We start from the raw sequence: 24133 nt of genomic DNA, 5'->3' as shown, positions 1-24133 counted from the left end.
CGATTGTCCGCGCCTTGATGCCTATGAAGGTAAACTCTTGCCTGATTTCCTACGAAGGCAGGCGATTGTCCGCACCTTGAGGCATACGATGTGAAAGGTCTTACCTTTGCCCGGGGGTCGGGATTTCGATTCCAATGGGTCTCTAGAGGTCTATTAATTAATATAAATCGAAAAGTGGTCAATCAATGATAATAAAAAGATTTTTAATTGCCTTGGATACAAATATATATTCTTGGGAACATTTAAAGTGTCGTTAAATCGAATATATCTAATAAAAATGGTATACGTCAGTTTAAAAGTGTTGCAAATCAATATGATATGAGCAAAAAACAGGTGAATGCGGTGACCGCAAGTCAATTGATTCAACAAAAGAACTGTTAAGAACTTAGATAAATCACAACGCGAAGAATTAAAATGATGTAAGAGCCCTAAGTAACATTTGCCTGATTTCTGTTACTAATTTGGCGTAGTTCAAAAACGTGTTAATGAAAAAATGTGATACTCATGCAAGCATAGAACAATTATGTGATACTCATGCAAGCATAGAACAATTATGTGATACTCTTGCAAGCATAGAACAATAATTGTGTGATACTCTTGCAAGCATAGAACAATTATCACAGGCTTCCAGGCAATGATTGCGCTATGTAAGTCTTTTTAGGGTCATAAGACTCAATATATTTTCCAAACTTATGGATGATGAAAGAGTCAGAGATAATTTTTGACTGTAACTTTGACATTTATATATTGAATATCTAAATAAATTGAGTAAATACATCCCATGCTTGTATCCCTAACTTCATGTATTGCTGAATATGGTTTAGTCTTGCGGGTGTGATTTTAATGAACAGAGGGACAGAATAAAATTGGAAAACCGTGTATTTAAGATTTATGCTTAACAATTTTTGAATCAAATATCAATAACATTATCAATATTAGTATCAAGTTGGTCGATAAATAGTTGAGATCTGTATTAATCAGCATTCTGCTTCGAAAAAAAATTCGCTTGTCTCCATGGCTGTTAAAATTATTTTCTGGTATAACATTTATCACAGTAGAAATTCTTTATAGTAAGTAAACCATTTTTCCTTTCGATGTCACCTTCTATCGGTGGAAAATAACCTCGTTCTCTTAATATGGATCATCCAACATTGGATAAGCTACGACCTAATTTACCTTTGGTTCTTGTTTAAGGGACATTTTACCTCTGCATTGTTGATCATCAATAACCCTAATAAAATTTAGAGTCGCCCCAGCTTCTGGTAATCGAAATCAGAAGCTGCAGCGTCCGTAAATTTTTACTAGGAATGTCTATAATATTTAGGTTTCTTAGCCGATTTGTAAATTTTTACAAAGAGGGGGTAAAATACATATATACAAATAATTTGTAAAAATACAAATATCCAATCGGAGTAATCAATGAGCCTCAGTTTAAATAGCTATGCTTTTTTTGCCTTTTGTGAGTCACCGTGACCCAGTTCGCACCTGGCATAAGGGAGTATCAGTGCAACATGGAGAAAGTGTATCACCATTTGTGCCACTTGTTCACCCATTAATTTTTCTTAGTGTCCTATCAAGGATTCGGCAGGCGAAAAAGTTTTCCAACTCCAGCGCCCAACCTAACGATCTCTGAGGGATTGCTGCATTTGATTTTGGACGAAGGCAACTTCTCGGTCTTTGCTCGATGTTCTTACCAGGGTTGCCAGAAGGTCTTATTTTCCTCACGAATACCACGATTTAGGTTTTTCAATTACGTTGGCCGGCTTAAAGTTATGATGGCGGTACTTGCTTAGTCAATTTAAAAAAAATATAACTCAGTACTCACTGCAGTGAGTGACACAGAGCGCATTTTCTCGTCGACGAAAACTTGAGGTCACGGACGGACGGACAGACGGACAGACAGACAGACAGACGGACATGGCGAGCACAATAGTGCATTTTTTCCATAAATGTGCAAATGCGCTAAAAATATAAATGAAAATTAATTTTTTATTCCTTAACTTACAAATAAACTAGTATATGTTGAGTTACAGGCCTTTTCGGCCTTTTTTGACCGCGGACTTGGCCGTTTTTCAGGCCATCTCGCAACCATGTTTCTCACTAGGAAATAGCTGCTATGGGGTCATGCAGTCTAAACTCGCTAAGTAAACGTAGAGTTTTATTCTTTGCAATCATTCGATTGCGAATGATCGAGGGTTCTGTCTCAAATGCCGTCAGCGATTGGCTGACGGAATTACAATTTAGCAAATATTTTTGATGTTATGGCCGCAGGAATGAAGGTCAAATAAGGTAAGGTTTTGCAGTTACCGGACATATAAAATCAATTTTTCTTCTTTTTTTTGTTCGTTCCGATGACATTCACTTCTAGGCTCACGAATAAATATTCAATATTTAAGCTATTTTAACCACAGTTTGTTGTGAACAAATCTAGTCGTTCGCAACACTTCATGAGATGCCAGTTAATGTTTTTGCTCGTAAAACTATAGACCAATAAAACATCATTATTTAATTAATACTCGTCACTACAATGATCAGCGCGACTCAAACTTTCATTGAACATTGGCTCAATCGACGCATTTATATAGATGCCCAAGAAGCTACAATTTTACCTGACTGAAGAAATAAGGAATGTGAAAAGAGTAAAAGAGCGACTGGAGCTTCCCACAACTCTGGTCTCTTAATTATTAAGATCACTTGGCTGCTTAAGTCGCAAATTTACCAGGAATTTAACAGTAAAGAAAATAGCCAAAAAGTTAACAGTAAGAAAATAGCCAAAAAGACGGACATATCTTAATTAGACTATCTACAGAGTCTATTTATACGTAGAGTCAGTTTAGACTCACAGCCAATCTATTCGTTAAGTCAGTAAATACGCAGAGTTTGCCAAAACTGTCTAAAGGTACAGCTCGTCTGTCTAAAGGTAAAGCTGTCTAAAGGTACAGCCCGTCTGTCTAAAGGTAAAACTGTCTAAAGGTACAGCCCGTCTGTCTGAAGGTAAAACTATCTAAAGGTACAGCCCGTCTGTCTAAAGGTAAAACTATCTAAAGGTACAGCCCGTCTGTCTAAAGGTAAAACTGTCTGAAGGTACAGCCCGTCTGTCTTCAGAGTCTATGTACAGAGACTCGGAGCTTGAAATAGATCTACACACGGATCGATTGATTGGAGAATTGATCCTAGAAAACTCCTATACTCCACCACACCAGTACTCCACCACACCAATACTCCACCACACCAATACTCAACCACACCAATACTCCACCACACCAATACTCCACCACACCAATACTCCAACACACCAATACTCCAGCACACCAATACTCCGCCACACCAATACTCCACCGCACCAGTACTCCACCACACCAATACTCCACCACCACTACGGTTGGTCCTTGTTCCAGAGGGATTTTCGGTAGACTAGAATTTAATTCAACATTTTCCAGCCAAAATATTTCCTGTACGGGCAATTTTCAAACCACTAAACGGATTTCCGGTAGGCTTGACTTTGATTCAACATTTTCAAACCAAAAAATTTTCTGTATGAGAAATTTCCAAAAAGCTAAACACGCCGCCACAGCCCAGCACAGATGTGGGTATCATTAATGGTAAAAATTATGGAAATTGTTTTTTAGGTATTAATGATTGCAAAAAATGTTGGTTAAAGTAAGCATTGCGTGTTTGGGTAGAATTAAACCAGCAGTCGGAGGTAAACCGCAGTTCGATCCTGACATTCAAGTCGAGTTTATTGGTTCTCCTTTAATCCAAGTGGTCCCGATAATTTGTTACGGAATTTTGTGGTTGTTGATTAAATGATTCGAGTTACGACGAACTTCAAAGCTGAGCTCGGCCACTGGAATTGGAAGTGATGTATGGAGGGGGTGGGGAGGGGGGCTATGGTATGGTGATGGTCTGGGAAAAGGATAATGTCACTCTCGGTGATGCTGTGGATGAGGGAAAATGGTGATGCTCTCTGGAGATGGTGATGGGAATAACGTTACTCTCGGTGATGCTGCGGATGGGAAAAATGGTGATGCTCATGGGGAGATGGTGATGGAAATAATGTTACTCGCGGTTATGCATCGGATTGGGAAAATGGTGATCCTCTCGACAGGTTGAATGGTGAATTTCTGGGTGGTAGGAGCCCATGAGATTGCAATTCTCTGAACTGTCTGTAATTGCAATACTCTGAAATATAAATGAAAATTCAATCACCATTCGTCGATGGTGCTTGAATTACCTTACATGCCAAGTTCTCACCATCATCTCAATGCAGGATGCATAATAAAGCAAATAAAATAATGTTCGGAAAATTTCCGATCCGGGCTTCTGGAAAGGTTACTACGAAGAAGCAGAACGTGCTCAGACCATATATGACTGTGCCGCTGTAGAAGATTAGCATCAGCAGGTCTTGAACAAAATACTTATTTCCCCTGTACCCAATAAAGATGATGCTCCAGGCTGCGCCATCCCAGGCTGGACCATCTGGCCCTGGCCCTCTGTCTGGGTAGACCCTCCAGTTAGGTAAGGGCTACTAACATGCATGTAGCACTAATTCCGGGACCTAGTAGTTGAATGAACTAACAGAACAACATCTCAGATTTGCGAACTTACCGAGGCCTTTGCCCTCAGGTTTGTGCGGCCAAACCCTTGCTGCCTGTCCAGACGTGAGGCGAGTGGTAAAGAACCAAGTCCTCAGAAAGCAGATAGAAGAAGAAGACTGTGCCGCTGCTCTCGAAGAGGCTTAATTATTGAGAAAACTCTACCAGCGCGGTCGTGTCCAGTTCCTCTACATAATATGTTACCTTAGTTTCCTTAAATCATTAAATACGAGGTGCTTAATTTGTTGTGCACAACGCTTGCTTAGTTATACTTTTCAGTTTTGGGGTGCATGCGTTTTTCACTTCTTTTTTGAACACTTTGGCCGGCTCGTCAAATTGCCTTTGACTTAAACCTTTAAACTTTAACTGTTAACCTCTAAACCTTAGACCTTGAAATTATTAACTTGACTGTCCAAAGTGGTCATTATCAATACTCAAAACTAAGGTGACCTCTGTTTATATTCGAATCTGCCGCGCGTTAAATAAAACGATAATCATTATAACAATTAATTTCTACATCTAAAAGCACTACGTAATATGTGCACTTAATCTTAATTGGTTAAGGTGAGCCTTTTTTTAATTAACGTTAATACTGAACTACTGAAATGTCTGAATTTTTACTTGCTTATTGAATCTATTGTGATAATGTGTTTGTTTTTACCAGTATCTCCAGTAATTTTCAACATTTGCCTTTCTGCCCAAATTAAGTTATATTTGGACGCAGCTTTCTAAATGCATTTCAAACTGCCTTGAATATGAAGAAAGTGCCCCGAATACGAAGCTTTGAATAAATTCTTATTAAAATGCCTTTATTGATGATAACTTATTTCTATCCTGCTTAGCGCTTACCTTTTGATCATTCCTAAAAGATCGAGGATTTCCCTGTAATAAGTAATTACAATTAAAGTCTCTAGTAATAGAACATTACCTTTAGAGAGGAGTCGTCTGCTGAGGGGACTGCCGGGGACGTGTTGCTGGCACGTCACTTTACTGACGATGAAATGGACTGCCGTCTTTAGGGCGTCTGAGGCGGCCATGGGCGACGTCCACGCCTCACGCGCCTCAGGGACGCCAGCCTCGTCGTGAGGCGTCTCCATCAGGAGGAAGCCGCCCTATGTAAACTATCGGTGCCTCCGTATTGTTATTGTTTCAGTAATTAGCACTCAACGATTTTATTGTCGTTGCTGCGGGGTACATTTTTCCCTTCATCATTCGCATTTTCATTCACATTTATTTCTCCTTACTTTCCGAGATACGTATATGTAAGTAGTGCAGAACACTGCAACGTGTTGCTGGATGTCGATATTTGTTATTGTTGTTGTTGGTGGTGGATGTCAATGGTTGTTATTATCGTTGTTGTAGGTGATAGTTGTCAATGGTTGTGTAGGTAATAATTGTTATTATCGTTGTTGTAGGTGGCGTCAATAGTTGTTATTATCGTTGTTGCTGGTAGACGTCAATAGTTGTTATTATCGTTGTTGTTGGTGGACGTCAATAGTTGTTATCATTGTTGTTATAGGTGGATGTCGATATTTGTTTTTATTGCTGTTGTTTGTGGACGTCAATAGTTGTTATTATCGTTGTTGTAGGTGGATGTCAATAGTTGTTATTATCGTTGTTGTTGGTGAACGTCAATAGTTGTTATTATCGTTTTTGTTGTTGTTGGACGTCAATAGTTGTTATTATCGTTGTTGTTGTTGTTGTTGCTGTCTCTTATACACATCTAGATGTGTATAAGAGACAGAGGCAGCGTCGTCTGCACGAGGCTGTGTCGCCTGCACGAGGCAGCGTCGTCTGCGTAAGGCTGCGTCGCCTGCGTAAGGCTGCGTCGCCTGCGTAAGGCTGGCGGCGCTGACGCAGTGGCTGACGTCAGTTGACAGCACCAAAGTTAAATACCTATTCATTAAAAGTTAAAATAACAACAAAGTCGATAATAATCAAGTCAATTCGTTTCCAGTCAGCAGGTTTACAAAAGTCAAGAGTTCATGGAAGTTTATTATCAAAAAACAAAACGAAATACAATAAATACTGAAATGATTTGCGAGTTGCAAAGATGTCTAAAGAACCTGAATACCCAAAAATAATTTTTTGTAAGAGAGTCTATTTTAAATTAAAAATAATTAGGAAATGAATATAACAAGAAAAACATTTTTTTCAAACAAATTAAAATCGTAAGTGGTATTACTCGGTCCAATATGGCTGAGACGTCGCTGGGCACGTTCACCGTCTGGCCCCAATAATTAATCCTTATTTAATTAATATTATAACATAATAACCTTGTGCATAATAAAAATCACTCTAAAAATAATAAAAATTGAGCCTAGTTCCTTTATTACCAAAAAGTGAATATATCGTCTTACACAATTAGACATTACAAAATACTGATATTATTGCTAAGAATCTTCACACTAGCAGAACAGATTACCGATAAAATACATTCACTTCTATAAAAATAACTTGATGCTCGACAGTCAATTCAACATCAACAAAGGATAAATGAGATGGATGAGAACAAGAAAAATATGAACTTAAAAACACGTTGGGATATTGCCATCGTCAGGAAAAGGCGTTAATACTGTGTTGGCTACTAATAGGAAACATTTCATAAGTAAGAGCCAAAAAATACGTAGAATTTGGGATCCTAAGCAAAGGCACGCGTTCCAAGCCCTTAAAAAGCATGCGCTGGACGCATGTCTTTTGTAAGAGCTGCCTATAAGGCAACGTATAATTACAAACTTGAACAATGAACAACGCTTACATGTAATACTAGATTATAATAACATAAATTGTCGAGTAACGAGGGATGACAACTCGGAAACTGCCGCGGCTTTGTAGGATCGGATATCAATGCAGGAGGACTTATGAAGAACAATCGGAGCAATGAACGACCAATATTTTTGAAGAATTCGCTTATAACATTTGCCAATAGAATATTAGAAGCGCAATCGTTCACAGGCGTATCTACTAGGCGATTGGAAGGTTGAGAGCGAAAAGTAGATGGTTAATATTAGTACTGAATTAGTACTGTTGACAAAAACATGGGACACAAAATAAATTTTGCAGCGATCTTTATTAGCCGCATGCCACAAGCAGGGCTCAGTGTAAAGACATCAGGTTTAAAAGTTACAGCAGAAGTAGCGCCTAAGAAATTAGCAAGTGCAACCATGGAATGCTATAGTAAACTAGACGAGCTGCAAGGTATTGGTTTTAAGTAAGACCTCATTGGCTATAAAACACTAAATAAAATATCGAAACGCAACATGAAATTTTAAATACAAAAGACAATTGTCTTACACAAGGAATATATATTAAAGTAAGTCACGCTCGTAAACCAAACGACCAGCAGAGGTGCAGGCTGTGAGGCAGGAACGTACGAGGTTTCAATAAAAAATCTTATAAAATTCGCATAATAACACGAAGAATTAGTGAAGATATAAACGATAAATAAATGAATACGAAATGATAGGTGAGATATACGGCAAATACGAATAAAGGCTGTGCTGGATTTAACAAACACACTAGGAACACAGAAGGCAAACGCGAGACAAAGACGCAACATGGCGGTAGGAAATAATAAAAAAATAACCATACCTAAAAATCGTGAGTAGAATCAGACGATGGCAGGAGCCAATATAAGGGATCTGCCAATCACACGGTTAGGCCAATGATTGTCATCCAAATATAACGGCTGTCATTTGCTGTTAGCTCTCAAAAAATGCGTAACTACAATTAGTCAGAGACGCGCAGGTTTCGCAACATCATTAAAAATACCGTCAATAACCAGTATTATGCACAATAATAGGTACCGTCAATGACCCGTATTTTGCAAAACAATACCGTCGATAACCAGTATTATGTACCACAATACTGTCAATAACCGGTATTATGTACCACAATACTGTCAATAACCGGTATTATGTACCACAATACCGTCAATAACCAGTATTATGCACCACAATACCGTCAATAACCAGTATTATGCACCACAATACCGTCAATAACCAGCATTATGCACCACAATACCGTCGATAACCAGTATTATGCACCACAATACCGTCAATAACCAGTATTATGCACCAAAATTGAATTATACCAAAACATTTCAAGCTCCCAACCAGAGACTGACGCTCAATTGAAGCGGCGGAAACTAAGGCGTGAGGCTAAGCAAGCTATCACTAACCTTACTTAATGATCACAGACATTTAGGACAATGCCTATACAATGGACATGAAACTTCCTTTCATAAAGATTTATTTCTTGTCAACAAGTTAGTTTTTTATCTTCTCGCGATATATTGTGTTGTTTTACTTGTTCGGCAGGAGAACTTTCATAAGACATTGTAAATTTGGTTACAATGGTCTTTGCAAAAAACTTTCATAAGACACTGTAAATTTGGTTACAATGGTCTTTAAAAAAAACTGTCATAAGATACTGTAAATTTGGTTGACATATTATCATTAATATAAATAATTCGAGCTGCAGATTCTCCACTTAATAGTTGGTGTTGGCAGTGTGGGTCCACAGCTACAGGTCCTGAATATAGTTGGTGTGAGGCAGCAGTCTGGTGAGCAGCGAGGACAACAGGAGCAGTGAAGCCTGCAGGCCGGGCGGCTGGTACCCGTGGAGCCACAGGATGCTGTAGGACTCGCGGAGGGAGAGCAGCCTGTTGGCCACGTCTGTCCTGATGGTGGCAGGGAGGTGGGCAAGACCTGGGTTGACCACCGCCATGCCGAGGTTGCTCCGTGGGTTACTTCCGATGGTAACAAGAGCACGGCCGAGTCTGCAGGCGGTCATCATTAAGTCTGCAGAGAGGTTCAGTTCCGCAGCCGCTACGGGCATCAACGGCCAGGATGAGAAAACGACTCTGTTGTTGGCAATGGCGCGTATACTGCGCTTAATGTGACGCAAGACACTCGCGAACTTTTCGGTAGAAAGGTTTTCAAGTAACACGCCGTCGGGGTCAGCAAGGAGCTGGTGCAGAGTTGAGCCAGGCCCTGTGGACGCCGGGGGTAAATTGCTCATGTCGGAGTTTTTCTGGTTGCGCATTTCCCGCGTAAGCCAGGTTTCGCATCGACCAAGTTCCACTAAGGCGCTCCCGAAACCGGCATCAATAACGTTAACAAGATGGACATCAATTAAGGTGCCTATAGATGAGTTCACATAATCCCAGTGAGTTTGGCTGTTCCACGACAGCCCGGCACCCACGATGAGTGAAGGCCACATGAAGACGAGTGGCGTTAACGACGCTGGTGTCGACCAATGAGCAATTACAGCACAACATGAAGAAAGGCTTCTCGATATGGGGTCGTTGTTCACGCATCCTTTGTAGACGTTGGAAAGGCCAGCCTCCGGGAATCCCGCTAAAGAACTCCAAGCTGCAGTGCCGCAGCAGAGGGCGTGTAGGCGGCCCTCAAGAAAGGCGCTCTCACGTCCAGCACTGAAGTCGTGATCAGCAAGGAAGCCATACTCCATAAGAAGAGCTGTAGCCGGCACGCGATGTGACAAATAATCCAAGTCATGAGACTGGAAGACGTTGGCACACACAATCAAGGTCGAGCGTTCACTCAGACCGAGATTTTTCCAGGGATTTAAGGCTGTTGGCGCCGTAACAGAACTCGACGCAAAAACCGAGGTTAGACTCGGACCAATGCTCACAAAAGTTGCGTCGGGGAAATATCGCAGTGAAGAAGATACCACGGCGGCCATTTCAATCACGGAATGCGGAGCATCTTGTCCCATCATGTAGGTAGGATCCAAGTCGAAGGCAGGAATAAGAGCGACGCCTCTGTCACGGCAGTATCGGGAGAGCGCCAGTAATTCACTAGCACTGTACGGCAACGGACAGTGATACGAATTAGCAATTTTGTTGATGCCTTCATTCGTGGCATTATTGCAATGTCCGTTTGTGAGACCAGCTCTATTTGAGTCTTCAGACAGGGTATTGCTGGATTGATGGTTGGTTAAGGCGCTGTTGGTGGCATAGTTAATAAGCGGTAGAATCCGCATCATGAGGTGTAGTTGGTTCATCTTGAGAGACGCGAGTGAGTCAACGATGTTGTACATCATCGTGGGGTTAGGAACCCTAGCCAGGGGCGCAGCATCCAGCATGAAGGCGCGATGCTTAATGTCGGGGTAGTCCCTGATCACCAAACTCTCGATGTGGACCACGGTCCCGTGACTCCGATCCCCGGAATCCCGTAGGTTTTTGTCACCAAGGGCGGCATCTGTGGTCAGAACGCCCCCGTCTGACTGGGAGCGAGAGAAACTTGGAGGTTTGGTCAAGGACAGCGCGGGTTCAGAAATTTTCCGCGTCAACTGAGAAGCGTCTTCAGTTTGAGGTCGCGTTTCTTCTGCTCGGGAGTTGAGGGCGTAAACGCGTATGAGTTGGCATAGCGTACTGAGGGCGCTGTGCAGGCTGTCCAGACTGCCGCAAATAATGCGTACCTGAAGACAAACTCAAATTACTATATAAATATGAAAAACAACTCAATTAGTGTGCATATGACTAAGATGAAATTTCCTTCAGACTTGTGAATAAACGTCACGATCAGTCGAAATTTTATCACGGCGTTGAAACTGCCATTTATGCAAGAAAAAAAAAGTAGCCAGCATAAACCTGAAAAACCTGAACTGAAAAATAAACCTGAACTTTGCCGGCAAAAAAAAAAATGATTCGGAAACACGATCGCAAGGTATTGAAAATAAACGAATTCAATTCCAGCTAGCTGCCCTGAAAGATAAAAGAAAATAAAATATAACTCAGTAGTACCTACTCAATGCAGTGAATGACAGAGAGCGCATTTTCTAGTCGACGAAAACATGAAGTCACGGACAGACGGACGGACATGACGAGAACAATGGGATATTTTTTCCATAAATGAGAAAATTCGCTAAAAAAGGAGGTTTTGAAAAATTTAAATATTACTCTGCCCTTACGCCAAATTGAGGAGAGTAATATTTAATTATTTTTATATATAATATATATTATATAATATTTATATAATATATTTATTATTTATTTTTTTCAACGCCCTTCGAGCACCTACTGACGAAGGGTGATAGGCAACTTACGCCCTGCTGGGTGACGGTCAGGGAGTAGTGCAGGGGACCAGGGGACACGGTGGGGGCGACCATGCACACGACGCTGCCGGGGGGGATGGATACTTCGTCTTCTTCACCACAGATACACGTCATCATCATCACGCCGCAGCCCTCGAGTGGTGCTTTGTGGGCCATCACCACGTCACACATGCTGCCGGGAGAGTCAATATCAATGATGAAAGATACCGATAACATTGAAAATAATAATGGTGACGAAGGGTGCGTTATCAGACTGGGTGGACACGTCACATGGTGACGAAGGGTGCGTTATCAGACTGGGTGAGCACGTCACAGGGTGACGAAGGCTGCGTTACCAGACTGGGGGAGCACGTCACAGGGAGACGAAGAGTGCGTTACCTGCATGGGTTAGCACGTCACAGGGTGACGAAGGGTGCGTTACCAGAATGGGTGAAGACGTCACAGGGTGACGAAGGGTGCGTTACCTGACTGGGTTAGCACGTCACAGGGCACAGGGTGACGAAGGGTGCGTTACCAGGATGGGTGAATACGTCACAGGGTGACGAAGGCTGCGTTACCAGACTGGGGGAGCACGTCACAGGGTGACGAAGGGTGCGTTACCTGCATGGGTGAGCACGTCACAGGGTGACGAAGGGTGCGTTACCAGCATGGGTGAACACGTCACAGGGTGACGAAGGGTGCGTTATCAGACTGTGTGAACACGTCACAGGGTGATGAAGGGTGCGTTACCTGCATGGGTGAACACGTCACAGGGTGACGAAGGGTGCGTTACCAGCATGGGTGAGCACGTCACAGGGTGACAAAGGGAGCGTTACCAGCATGGGTGAACACGTCACAGAGTGACGAAGGGTGCGTTACCAGACTGGGTTAGCACGTCACAGGGTGACGAAGGGTGCGGTATCAGACTGGGTGAGCACGTCACAGGGAGACGAAGGGTGCGTTACCAGACTGGGGGAGCACGTCACAGGGAGACGAAGGGTGCGTTACCAGACTGGGTGAACACGTCACAGGGTGACGAAGGGTGCGTTACCTGCATGGGTGAACACGTCACAGGGTGACGTGAAGGTGTTATTACCTACAGGGTACATTACTGACGAAGATGACACTGACGAGGGTAATTACCTGTGGAGGGTGACTCCATTAGAGGGGATGAGGAGGATGGTGAGTGAGGGGGGCACGGGCCAGGGGGCGCCCCCCAGCTGGGTGAGGTGGCGGGGGGGCGGCCACAGCAGGTGCAGCGCCGCGCTCGTCACGAGCGACGGCGGCGACGCGGCGCTCCTGCTGCGCGTCGCCAGACCGGCGTATACCTGCCAACATTAATTAAATATATTAATTATATTTATATAAGTAAGCATACTGATCATGACGGATTATAAAGCAGCCCGGCGTATACCTGCCGCCATTAAATATATATTAATTATATTTAATAAAGTAAGCATAGGTACTGGTCATGAAAAATTATAGGTCAGACCGGCGTATACCTGCCACCATTAAATATATTAATTATATTTATAAAATGAAGCATAGGTACTAATCATGATGGATTATAGGGCAGACCGGCGTCTACCTGCCGCCATTATATATATGTATTAATTATATTTATATAAGTAAGCACCCTCATCATGACGGATTATAAGCAAACAAACAAATAAAATTATTACAGATACATAAATGTCGTGCCGAAATCGCGAAATTGCCGATTCTATGGAATCGGTAATTCCGCGATTTCGGCACTATTTTTTTCATATACCTATATATAAATATAGGTATATAGGCTCATCGAAAAAAACAATAAGAAAATTGGTTCAAAAAAGTACGCTCTGGTCTTCAATCAAACCTGTAGGTATAAATGAAGAACTTCTGCCTAACTACACTACGTACTATATATAAATATATATGTATATATTAGAGACTACTCATACAATAAACTTAAAAAATGTGATGTAAACAATTAAGATTGTTACAATAGTGCTAACATTACTTTAATCACCTGCTCCAGGTTAGGACTGGAGTCAAGCGAAGAGGTCGAATGCTCAGGAGACTGTGACAGCGACCCTCGGGACAATTGTTGCTTGTCTCCTAACTTCTGCCGATCCAATAAATGTTGGTTTTCTGTCAACTGTTCCCCTGATAACAAATGTTTATCCTCCGTTAGCTGTTCACGGCCATTCAACTCATTGTCACCATGGCCGTTGACCAGTAACGGTTCAATTTTAGGGTCTTCAGAGATGCTCTCTCCAACGCTAAAAGTTCTTGCGGCTGAAGTTTTGGAAGAAAAAACTCCAACGTCCATGTTTGTACGAAGAGGGGGGATTCTGTCTCTGGGATAGCCTTGTTCAGAGATTCCAGAGAGGCTATCAGAGATTCCAATGCTGTTCAGAGATTCCAGTGACCCAGCCAGCGGTCGCATGTCCAAAGCATCTGCACGTGTATAACAGAGTTGAGTTGGTAAAGCAGATTGAAAGTTGATTGAAAGGTAAAGTGGATTGAAAGCACGTGTATAACAGAGTTGAGTGGGTAAAGTAGATTGAAAGTTGATTACGTATGTGCAGAAAATTAAATCATCATCAAAGAAAATACATTTATTAAAATGTAATAAATTTAATTGGTCCAGCCAGCGCTCGCATGTCCAAAGTGCTGTCTGAATAAATAAGCACAAGGTTTATATATGAATAAACTATAACATCATTAAGCTCTATAGAGGTGATGTTGCTAATATATGAATAGACTAATTACGTTTCACCCGAATTTCAAAAGATGCAACCAATTAGTGTCAATGTTCCAATCATTTTTTAAATTTTAATACTATGCACGTGTATGACAGAGTGAGTGGGTAAAGTAGATTGAAAGTAGATTATGTGCAGAATATTAAATCATCACAGAAATGACATTGAATAAAATGTAATAAATTTAATTAAATAGCTGAGCTAAAATTTTGCTGAAGACATCCCGTACTACTTCAAATTTTAATAATTATTTCAGTGAAAATCCTGTCATTTTTTTGAGTGAAAAATGGTAGCAAAAGGAAAAAACCATAATGATATTGCATGAAATATCTCTCAAGACAAGTTTTAAGGCACCTACACCAAACCAAGAAGAATGCATTCAATAATATAGGAAATACGTGGCGTAGTACCTAGTATACTTATTACTACATATATATCGGACAAAATTATTATTTTATTAATACAACAAACGCTGAAAAATATTCTACAACTTCCTACCTCAACGACAGCCATAGGCATTAAATAAAGATAAATATTGACTTGCAATAGAATACCAAAAAAAAAAAAAAACACGAAAGTATTATAAAAGACAAACATTTGACTTGTAATAGAATACTGAAAAAACAAACATGAACAACATAAATTTGTTTATTATAAAGAAAGCGTTCAAATGACCAGGAAGCTTGATAAGCAGAGGAGAAGATTAAATAAAGAGAAAGAGTGACTTGCAATATAATACCGAAGAACCAAACACGAGAGTATTTATTATAAAGGACAAACATTTGACTTGTAATAGAATAACGAAAACCAAACACGAAAGTGTCATTTATTATAAAGAAACCGAAAAAACAAACACGAAAGTGTCATTTATTATAAAGAAACCGAAAAACCAAACACGAAAGTGTTATTATAAAGAAACCGAAAAACCAAACACGAAAGTGTCATTTATTATAAAAAAAACGTTCGGGTTAGCACCACTCACCCAGCACTACAGCGGGACAGTGTCGGGTTAGCACCACTCACCCAGCACTACAGCGGGACAGTGTCGGGTTAGCACCGTGTTGCAGCAAGGCCTTCACAACAGAGGCATCACAGCGAGCTACAGCATCATGCAAGGGTGTTGCTCCATCGCTGTTGATGCTATCTACATTTGCTCCTCTTGCTGATGAAAAAAATAGATGAGTTTAAAATCAAATTTTTCCAAGCACTGCATATACGTAGAATATTTTAATATATAAAACCAACAGTGTAATTGTTTATCCAGAATAATTTATGATAGGTACTGTAACAGTTCTATGCTATGCAATTAAGTTAATAGCTTTGACTGACTGGGACATCTTTACAAATCAGTATATATATATATAAAATCATTGAAAAATTTTTTGGCCACTCCCCTGCAATTGGCCAAGCAGTGGTTTTAATCTGAACTAACATAACCTTGACTTATGAGTAATTAACATGGGCCATTGTAATAACCTATAAGGCAGTGAATGGTGTCTGTGTCAGCAAATGAAGCAGCCCAGTGGAGAGGAGTGTTGCGGCTCACAGCGTTGTCGTAGGAGTTGACGCTCAGTCCACCCGCTAGAAGCTGGCACACACGGCCCAAGCTGTACAATTTTCAGATCAATCAGTAATGTAATTTATGATAGGATCAATTTTATATAAGTTATTTTGAGAAATGAATAATCATCCCATACCATGATCTGATAAAATGGCACTCTAAATCCAAATTTCACAAAATACCAAATGTTAGACTGAAACAACTGGAAATTTTTGCATTTCGCTCATGGAGAGAATTAGCACTACCTATAGTTAGGTAGGTACACAATTAAGAATTTGCAGTTTTAAATTTTAAACAAAAAAGGTTAAGTGGAATATTTTTATAAAATATAAGAAACATTTCTACCATAATTCTTAAGGCTGTTGAGAAATATTTATTTATCCTCTCCAGCAAATGAGGTACCGGTAGCAAGCAAAAAAATTCCTATCTCTATTAACTACTGAAAGCTGACCTCAAAAATTCCATACTACTGGTACATGATCTCTACATTTATATTTGACACATCCAGCTTGTGATGCCAGCAAAGAGTAAAAAATTTGATAATTACAAACATCCTAACATCTGGAATCTTATGATAATACCGGTACCAGTATACCTTATCTCTAGCATAGATTGATCATGGCCACAAAAAAAGGAAAAATTCACAGCCAAACAATTATGAAGACCAATAACGAAGTTAAATTGCATACCTACATAACTAAAACTTATTTACCACAACAACTTATCTGAAGAATAGCATCTTCAAAGCATCAAACTAATTATATAGGTACATGATATATATGTATGCACAAGGTTTATATATAGGTAAATCAACTACCTATAACATCATTAAGCTCTATAGAGGTGATGCTGCTAATATATGAATAGACTAATTATCACCCAAAATTTCAAAAGAAGCAACCAATTAGTATCAATGCTCAATCATTGTTTAACTTTTAATACAACCATTATATACAGGACAACAAACAAATGAATATTTAATAATAATTATTAGGAAAGTCAAAATTAATAATAAATTGACTAGAAGAGTCAAAATTGATGATAAATTTATTGGAGAATAGATTATCAATTTGGACTTGGTAGCCAAGGAATTGTTCGCTATAATCATTTATTACTCAGACTGGGCGGTGGCTCTGAGGAGGTCCTCCGTAAAGACGGCTGTCACTGCAGGGGTCTTGGCAAGCTGCAAGGGAGTGTCACCATTGTTGTCGACAATCCCAGGGTCACCACCACCTGCCAGCAGTGCTCTCACTATGTCACCATGACCCAGCTGCAACAATGCATATTATAATTTAGAATTTTTGGTATTAATGATGTGCTCTTATACGAGTTACAAATTTTAGGCCAAACTGATGCATTAGCCAATGCCATATCTATTCAATATCTTAAAGTGAAGCAAAATATTGAGCATTTTTGGACTTTACTCAAAATCAATTTGCTCTTCTATGAGTTACATCCAGTAAATCCAATGATGATAGCAAATATTTTTTAGTAGTACCAACTGACAATACTAGAATAAAGAAAATCTCAAACCTTAGCAGCAAGGTGAAGGAAACTTCCTCCATTCCCAGCACAGTGAGAATTTATTAGTTGCTTCCTTTCTTCTTTTCCTCCTCCATCACCTAAATAATTGATAATAAACAAACAAGTTAAGGAAAAGTGGGATTATAAAATTCAGGGTCTAAGATATTATATATTTACATAGGTATTTGAACTAGGGCCGGTGGGACCTTGCTATCAAGTTCATGTACAGTCCCTAGCTATTGCATGAATGACCAGTTTTGATGACCATAAAATTCATTGAATTAAATTTTCAGGGCTAAAAAATTCTTCAGATGATTTTGGTTGATCAAAATGGAGGTTTTGGGAAGTAATTTCAATTTGTTAATGACATTTTGACTCTGACAACAATCATTTTAAAATGTTGTTAACACTGGAAATATTAGTCCGTACCTATAATAGAAACAACATTAAATAATTTAAATTACTTTCTAAAACCTGTATTTTGATAAACCAATATCATCTGAATAATTGTTTGGCCCATGACTAATTTCTTAGCAAAAAAAAATTTGAATAAAGAAAACCAGCATAATTTCATCAGCCATTTTAGAAAATAGCCTGTAAAATGATAGTTTTCACCCACAATTTTTTTAAATATTACCTATGCCTGATGTTCTAAATTCTTAGTAATAAATATGAACCATATACCACTGTGCAGAGAGTGGATGAATATTTCAAGATCTTTGGCGACGCTTCAGTAGCCAAATTTTCGCCTTCAGAAGATCTTGCCGACACATTTAGATTGAAATTCTTGCATTTAATATATTTCTCAGTCTTCGGCCAACTATTTAAAAAAAAGTAAGGTTTACGGTGCGTTGGATGGAATACGATGCAGCAAAGCTTGTCCGGAAATCAGTTGCGATGAGTTCCCGCAAAAAATGTAAACAATGTTTTTTCGATTGCGTAGTTTTGGTCACATTAGAGCGGTCAGACTGCTTTATTACATGTTCAGTTGACACTTGCTGTACAATCGGACTGTTTTTAGGGTAAAATTAGTTATTTGGGGTAAAACGTGCATGCAACCTTGTAACTAAGTTCGTGGCTTGTAAATAGTTTGTCATTACTCAGCATAAATGGCTTTTCATTAAAAATTACCCGGCGACGCATCTTTAAAATGGCCGGAGACGCTTTGGGCTTAAAAATCCATATATTGGCGACGCTGCATCCACCCTCTGCATAGTGGAACCATAAAGCTGCAAGTTCAAAATTTTGAAATAGGTAGGTACATGATTATGATAGAAGATGCAAATTGCAATACAATGTGATGTAGGTACATATATTTTTTTCAAATCTGGTATTTTGACAATTTTTCAGTCTGAAAAAAATTTTACTGTAATGGGGAATCAAAAAGACATGATCATTTTTAATTATTATTGAAATAGGAATGGGAGGAATGGAGGATTACTACAAATATGAATGAGGTTCGTTTAATAATTAACATAGATAAATTTTATGTTAATAAATGCACTAAAGATACTGGCAAATGAGGGAATTTTTACATGGTGTTCATTGTCAATTGCCTGATCTACTTCAAAAATTTGTTTAATATCAATAATTGCCTCCCACCCAACTCCCAGCCAATCTGCATCATTGGACCAAACATTCCTAAAATTGTAGGTAAAAATTATGGTTTCACATGTAACATGTGATTTTCATATATCACAGATAAAAATAGGCTGTTATTTTTTATTTTTTTTTTTGAAAGAAATTGGAAAAGGACCAAAGGAACATGTGGAATTGGGTAAATTTACAGGCCGTTTGGTCCAATTAACTGGGGCCTCAGGCTTAATGAATATTGAATAGTGACTAGGTATTGACTAACCACAACATTTTTAGAATCAGTTAATTTCGAATATCCTTATCAAATCAAGATTTAGAGAAATTTTTTATGTATGATAATGCTGGTATCCAAGATACTTTACTCACTTTTACTGGTCTACTTATAAAACTCAAAAATGAACTTGTGGCGTGGGAGAGACTAACAAATTTTCAGCTATGTCACTAGTCACTACTCACCAACATAACACCATGGGGCATGGGCAGCCAGTCAGCCACCTTCCATTTTCCAGTAATTAAAATTTAAATACTGGGGAGTGGGGAGAAGGACAGCTCAAATGTAGGTTCATCATGGGGATTAGTTAGGGAAGGTCAACAAAAGTCTCTCTAGTCTCTATGGCTTTTGAAAACACTAGTTTCCAATAGAAAATATTCTTATATTTAATATACCAAAAACTGAACCACAACATTCTAATTCTACTGTAGCAAACAAAACTCATAATGACTTTCAAATCGTAGCAGCTATTACGTGCCTCTGTGGCTTATCGTACGTATTAAGACAAAAAATCAGAGTTCTTACAGTATGATTTCTACATGCAAACGGCGAGTTTAGTGCAGTATTTCTGAATGACGACTCACGTAACATTGACGGTAAACTTACAGGAATCGCATGCATCTAGAAGTCGTCGTACGATGTCAGTGCGGCCTGCAATCACAGCTTCGCGCAGGCTTTCAACGGCAGCTTCTAAAGCAGGTGGAACTCCTACCTCTGCCATTTGTGCAACTCCTCGCAGCTTGACTATTTCATGAAGAATGAAAACCAACGCCCACAGCTGATATCAACAGCTACCAAGACCGATTGCAGTCGCATTATTGTTTACGTGTCCAAGACCTGAAGCAGAGCGCAGCAAAATATTCCGGGTAATTTTTTTAGATACCGCAAAAATAGGTGAGAAATCAGCTACGTAGCCCCAAAATGCTGAGCTGACGCCATCAAAGGGAAGAATAAAATTGAGAAAAACATGATGAAGACATAAGCTAAATAATTATTGCTGATTCCAGGTGTTACAAGCGGTCAATACACGACTACTTCTTCAACTGCAGTCCGCCACCACCACGACAAATTATTCTGTATGCGCTACTAATATAACGTGTATATTGATATCATGAGTATAAATGAATTGAATTTGCAATAACTCGAGAGTTCATATGAGGGCATATTCGAAATATATGGATGGTCGTGAAGTTATGGATCAGTAATGTTTGCCTTATTTTAGGGTATCTTTCGTGAGCAACCAAACTCTTCACTTACTTCTGCATTAGACGCAAAGATGGCGTCAAGCATCGTGGTGCTGCGCATTGGGATGTTGAATTAGCTTGACTCCAGTCCACGTAAGATTGAAAGGTTCGGCTGTTTAGCTAAAGATTAAAGAAGTATTATTTTTATATTTGCTATGAGAATAATGAGATCAGTATCTGCATTCTGAATTTTCTAAGTGTTGTTCTCTAGAGTCTAAACTCTAGAGTATCTGTCGCATCAAACGAAAACTAGATGCCTATGCTACGGACAGACATAAAATGCAGTTACATAGGGCTAGGCTGCAGGCATAGCATAGCACGGTAGCAGAAATACAAAGTTGAACTGTGGTAGCATTAGGCTAGCAGCCCAGTTCTAATTGCATGTTCTGGTAATTAAGAAGAACCCGTTGTTTTGAGCGTAATGATTTCTACGTAGTTTCTGATTCTTCCTCCTGAACCTGATTATTGATGCATATGGTTTGTTCTATCTGTTTTACTTGCATTGCAATTGGCAATTTGCAAACGTGATTAAATTTTTTAAACCTGTTATAAAATCTTGTTGGTTGTGGCTATAGTGACTAACTTTCAATACATCAGAAATCATGCAGTCTGATTGTGCAATTTTTCTTGACAATTAGTTAGGACTTAGGAGCCTAGGAGGTAATTTATGGAGCAGAAATCTAGTTGCAGAATGACCAGAATCCAAATCTAACCCCCAGGGCGCAGAAGATGGAAGCAGCGTCGCCAATATATGGGTTTTAAGCCCAAAGCGTTGCCAACCATTTTTAAGATGCGTTGCCGGGTAATTTTTAATGAAAAGCCATTTGCACTGAGTAATGACAAACTATTTACAAGCCACGAACTTATTTACAAGGTTGCATGCACGTGTTACCCATAGAAAAATTTTGTCAAAGGCCATTAAAGGCCTAATACTGAGGTTCTCAGGGGTAAATCGGGACGCTCTTATTTTGCGTCTGGCGCCTCACATAGGTATATAGCATATGGAATTTTTTTGGAGATGCCATTCAATAGCCCATTAAGAGCTTTGAAATGAGCCCAAACTTGTTTCTGAAATGTTTCATGGTAGGAAGTTGTTAACAAAAACTCTCAAAACCGTCCCTTATTACCCCGTTTGATGGTATTCTTGGCTATACATGCATATTTATTCATGACTGCAGAATTGAAAACTTGCAGCTCAAAAAATCCAGCCATTAGTTTTTTAACTGAAATTTAATTCACAATTTGTAAATTATTTTTCATAGTTGAAGATCACTAAATTCAACTCTCAGAGCTTCCATACTCATATATATGGTAGGTAGTATGTATTTTTTTAATTGAATCTTGATTAATATCAACCTTTTCTCATTTTAGAGTCAGCATAATTATTATGAAGAAGTATTAAGCCTACAAGTTTAGACATAAATAGGAGAGCTTGGTTTTTGCTCTCCTTGCTGTTTGGACTTGGCTTCGTCCAGCAGTGTCCCGGTTTTAGAGATATTAAGCTCCTAAATTTATGTTCACCCTCACATTTCCTGAGCACAGTCTGTGCTCATCAAAGTACTGAAAGGTAGCCCAGGCAGCGTCTGTTTTTTGTTGTTTGTGACTCCTTCAATTCTCATTAGAAACTTGGTAGCTTGCTTTCCTGAATGTCATTGAAATTACACTTTTCCTTTCACAGAGTAAACTGAGAAGTCAAATGTTATAGGATTTGCTTGTTCTGTTGTCTGCCTAAGAGGTCTTTTTTGTATCATGTTCTCTTAACTATTTAGCTTTTTAAATGTTTTATTGATGTTATTAAATTCTGCTTGTTTCAGAACTAAAGAAAATGGTTTCCTAATGAGAAAATGCAGCAAAATTTTAAATATGTGTAGTTAGAAACTTGTTTACCCAATGGGAATAGCTAATTTCCTGTGACAGGCCCTCTTTAAGTCTACCTGCTGGTGAAAATGGAACAAAACTTCCAGCGCGAGGCCCTCAAGAAATGTGTGGGCCTCATTTGTCAGACCATTGGATTCCAGGTTAGTTATTCTGCACATTATCTTCTATTAGTTCTACACCATGCACAGCCTTAATACATCAAGACAGATGTTATTTGTAGTTATTTATCATTCATTTGCTATAAATATTCAGAATTGATTACTGTCTTTTCTTTTTTATGATTGATGCATTCATTGTGCATTCATTGAAAATTTTGATAACTTGTTAGCTATTTTTATTTAATCAAATTATCATTTTACAAAATGCTTCAAGGATCAATTTTGGGCAATTTTTTATTATTGGTTAAGCTAGAAGTTTATTACATTCAAGAATTCAAGAATTGATTAATATCATTTATCTTGAATCAAATTTGATTCAAGAATTAATCTTGTATCAAATATGAAATTAGAACAACACTTCTCCTGAGGATGCAAAGCAAAATGATCAGTATATGCTCTGCTATCTATGTAGCATTTAGGTGCATGCTAATTCTAATGCAAAAATCAAATATGAAATTAGAACAACATTTCTCCCGAGAATGCAAAGCAAAATGATCTGAATATGCTCTGCTATCTATTTGTCATTTAGGTCAATGTCAATTCTAATGCAAGAATCAAATATGAAATAAGAACAACACTTCTCCCGAGAATGCAAAGCAAAATGATCTGAATATGCTCTGCTATCTATTTGTCATTTAGGTCAATGTCAATTCTAATGCAAGAATCAAATATGAAATAAGAACAACACTTCTCCCGAGAATGCAAAGCAAAATGATCTGAATATGCTCTGCTATCTATTTGTCATTTAGGTCAATGTCAATTCTAATGCAAGAATCAAATATGAAATAAGAACAACACTTCTCCCGAGAATGCAAAGCAAAATGATCTGAATATGCTCTGCTATCTATTTGTCATTTAGGTCAATGTCAATTCTAATGCAAGAATCAAATATGAAATAAGAACAACACTTCTCCCGAGAATGCAAAGCAAAATGATCTGAATATGCTCTGCTATCTATTTGTCATTTAGGTCAATGTCAATTCTAATGCAAGAATCAAATATGAAATAAGAACAACACTTCTCCCGAGAATGCAAAGCAAAATGATCTGAATATGCTCTGCTATCTATTTGTCATTTAGGTCAATGTCAATTCTAATGCAAGAATCAAATATGAAATAAGAACAACACTTCTCCCGAGAATGCAAAGCAAAATGATCTGAATATGCTCTGCTATCTATTTGTCATTTAGGTCAATGTCAATTCTAATGCAAGAATCAAATATGAAATAAGAACAACACTTCTCCCGAGAATGCAAAGCAAAATGATCTGAATATGCTCTGCTATCTATTTGTCATTTAGGTCAATGTCAATTCTAATGCAAGAATCAAATATGAAATAAGAACAACACTTCTCCCGAGAATGCAAAGCAAAATGATCTGAATATGCTCTGCTATCTATTTGTCATTTAGGTCAATGTCAATTCTAATGCAAGAATCAAATATGAAATAAGAACAACACTTCTCCCGAGAATGCAAAGCAAAATGATNTGACCAGCCCGAT

At 38.9% G+C, this 24133-nt stretch overlaps 1 protein-coding gene across 1 annotated transcript; it reads right to left on the bottom strand.

Moving 5' to 3' along the window:
• Positions 1–6718: 6718 nt before the first annotated feature.
• On the bottom strand, positions 6719–20180 carry LOC108666781. The gene is made up of 9 exons (XM_018153705.2): positions 19960–20180; positions 17496–17584; positions 17078–17232; positions 15878–16008; positions 15424–15563; positions 13666–14172; positions 12798–12982; positions 11667–11847; positions 6719–11039 (listed from the first exon to the last, which is right to left on the bottom strand). Exons 1-9 carry the CDS (start codon positions 20072–20074, stop codon positions 9120–9122), a joined length of 3423 nt encoding a protein of 1140 aa, XP_018009194.2. The 5' UTR covers positions 20075–20180; the 3' UTR covers positions 6719–9119.
• Between the last annotated feature and the right edge of the window lie 3953 nt (positions 20181–24133).

This window comes from Hyalella azteca, unplaced genomic scaffold, assembly GCF_000764305.2.
Source record: "Hyalella azteca isolate HAZT.00-mixed unplaced genomic scaffold, Hazt_2.0.2 contig9563, whole genome shotgun sequence".
NCBI lineage: Eukaryota > Metazoa > Arthropoda > Malacostraca > Amphipoda > Hyalellidae > Hyalella > Hyalella azteca.
Note: the sequence above shows the minus strand (reverse complement) of the source record. Positions and strands in the feature narration are given on the sequence as shown.

What these genes read in the sequence shown, in the direction of transcription:
- LOC108666781 (XM_018153705.2), bottom strand. Translation starts at nt 20,074, where the DNA reads ATGGCAGAGGTAGGAGTTCCACCTGCTTTAGAAGCTGCCGTTGAAAGC. An exon ending in CCAGTCCTAACCTGGAGCAG is followed by an intron (nt 12,983 to 13,665) that starts GTGATTAAAGTA and finishes TAATGTTGGCAG; the next exon opens with GTATACGCCGGTCTGGCGAC. An exon ending in TGACCGTCACCCAGCAGGGC is followed by an intron (nt 11,040 to 11,666) that starts GTAAGTTGCCTA and finishes GTTTGTCTTCAG; the next exon opens with GTACGCATTATTTGCGGCAG.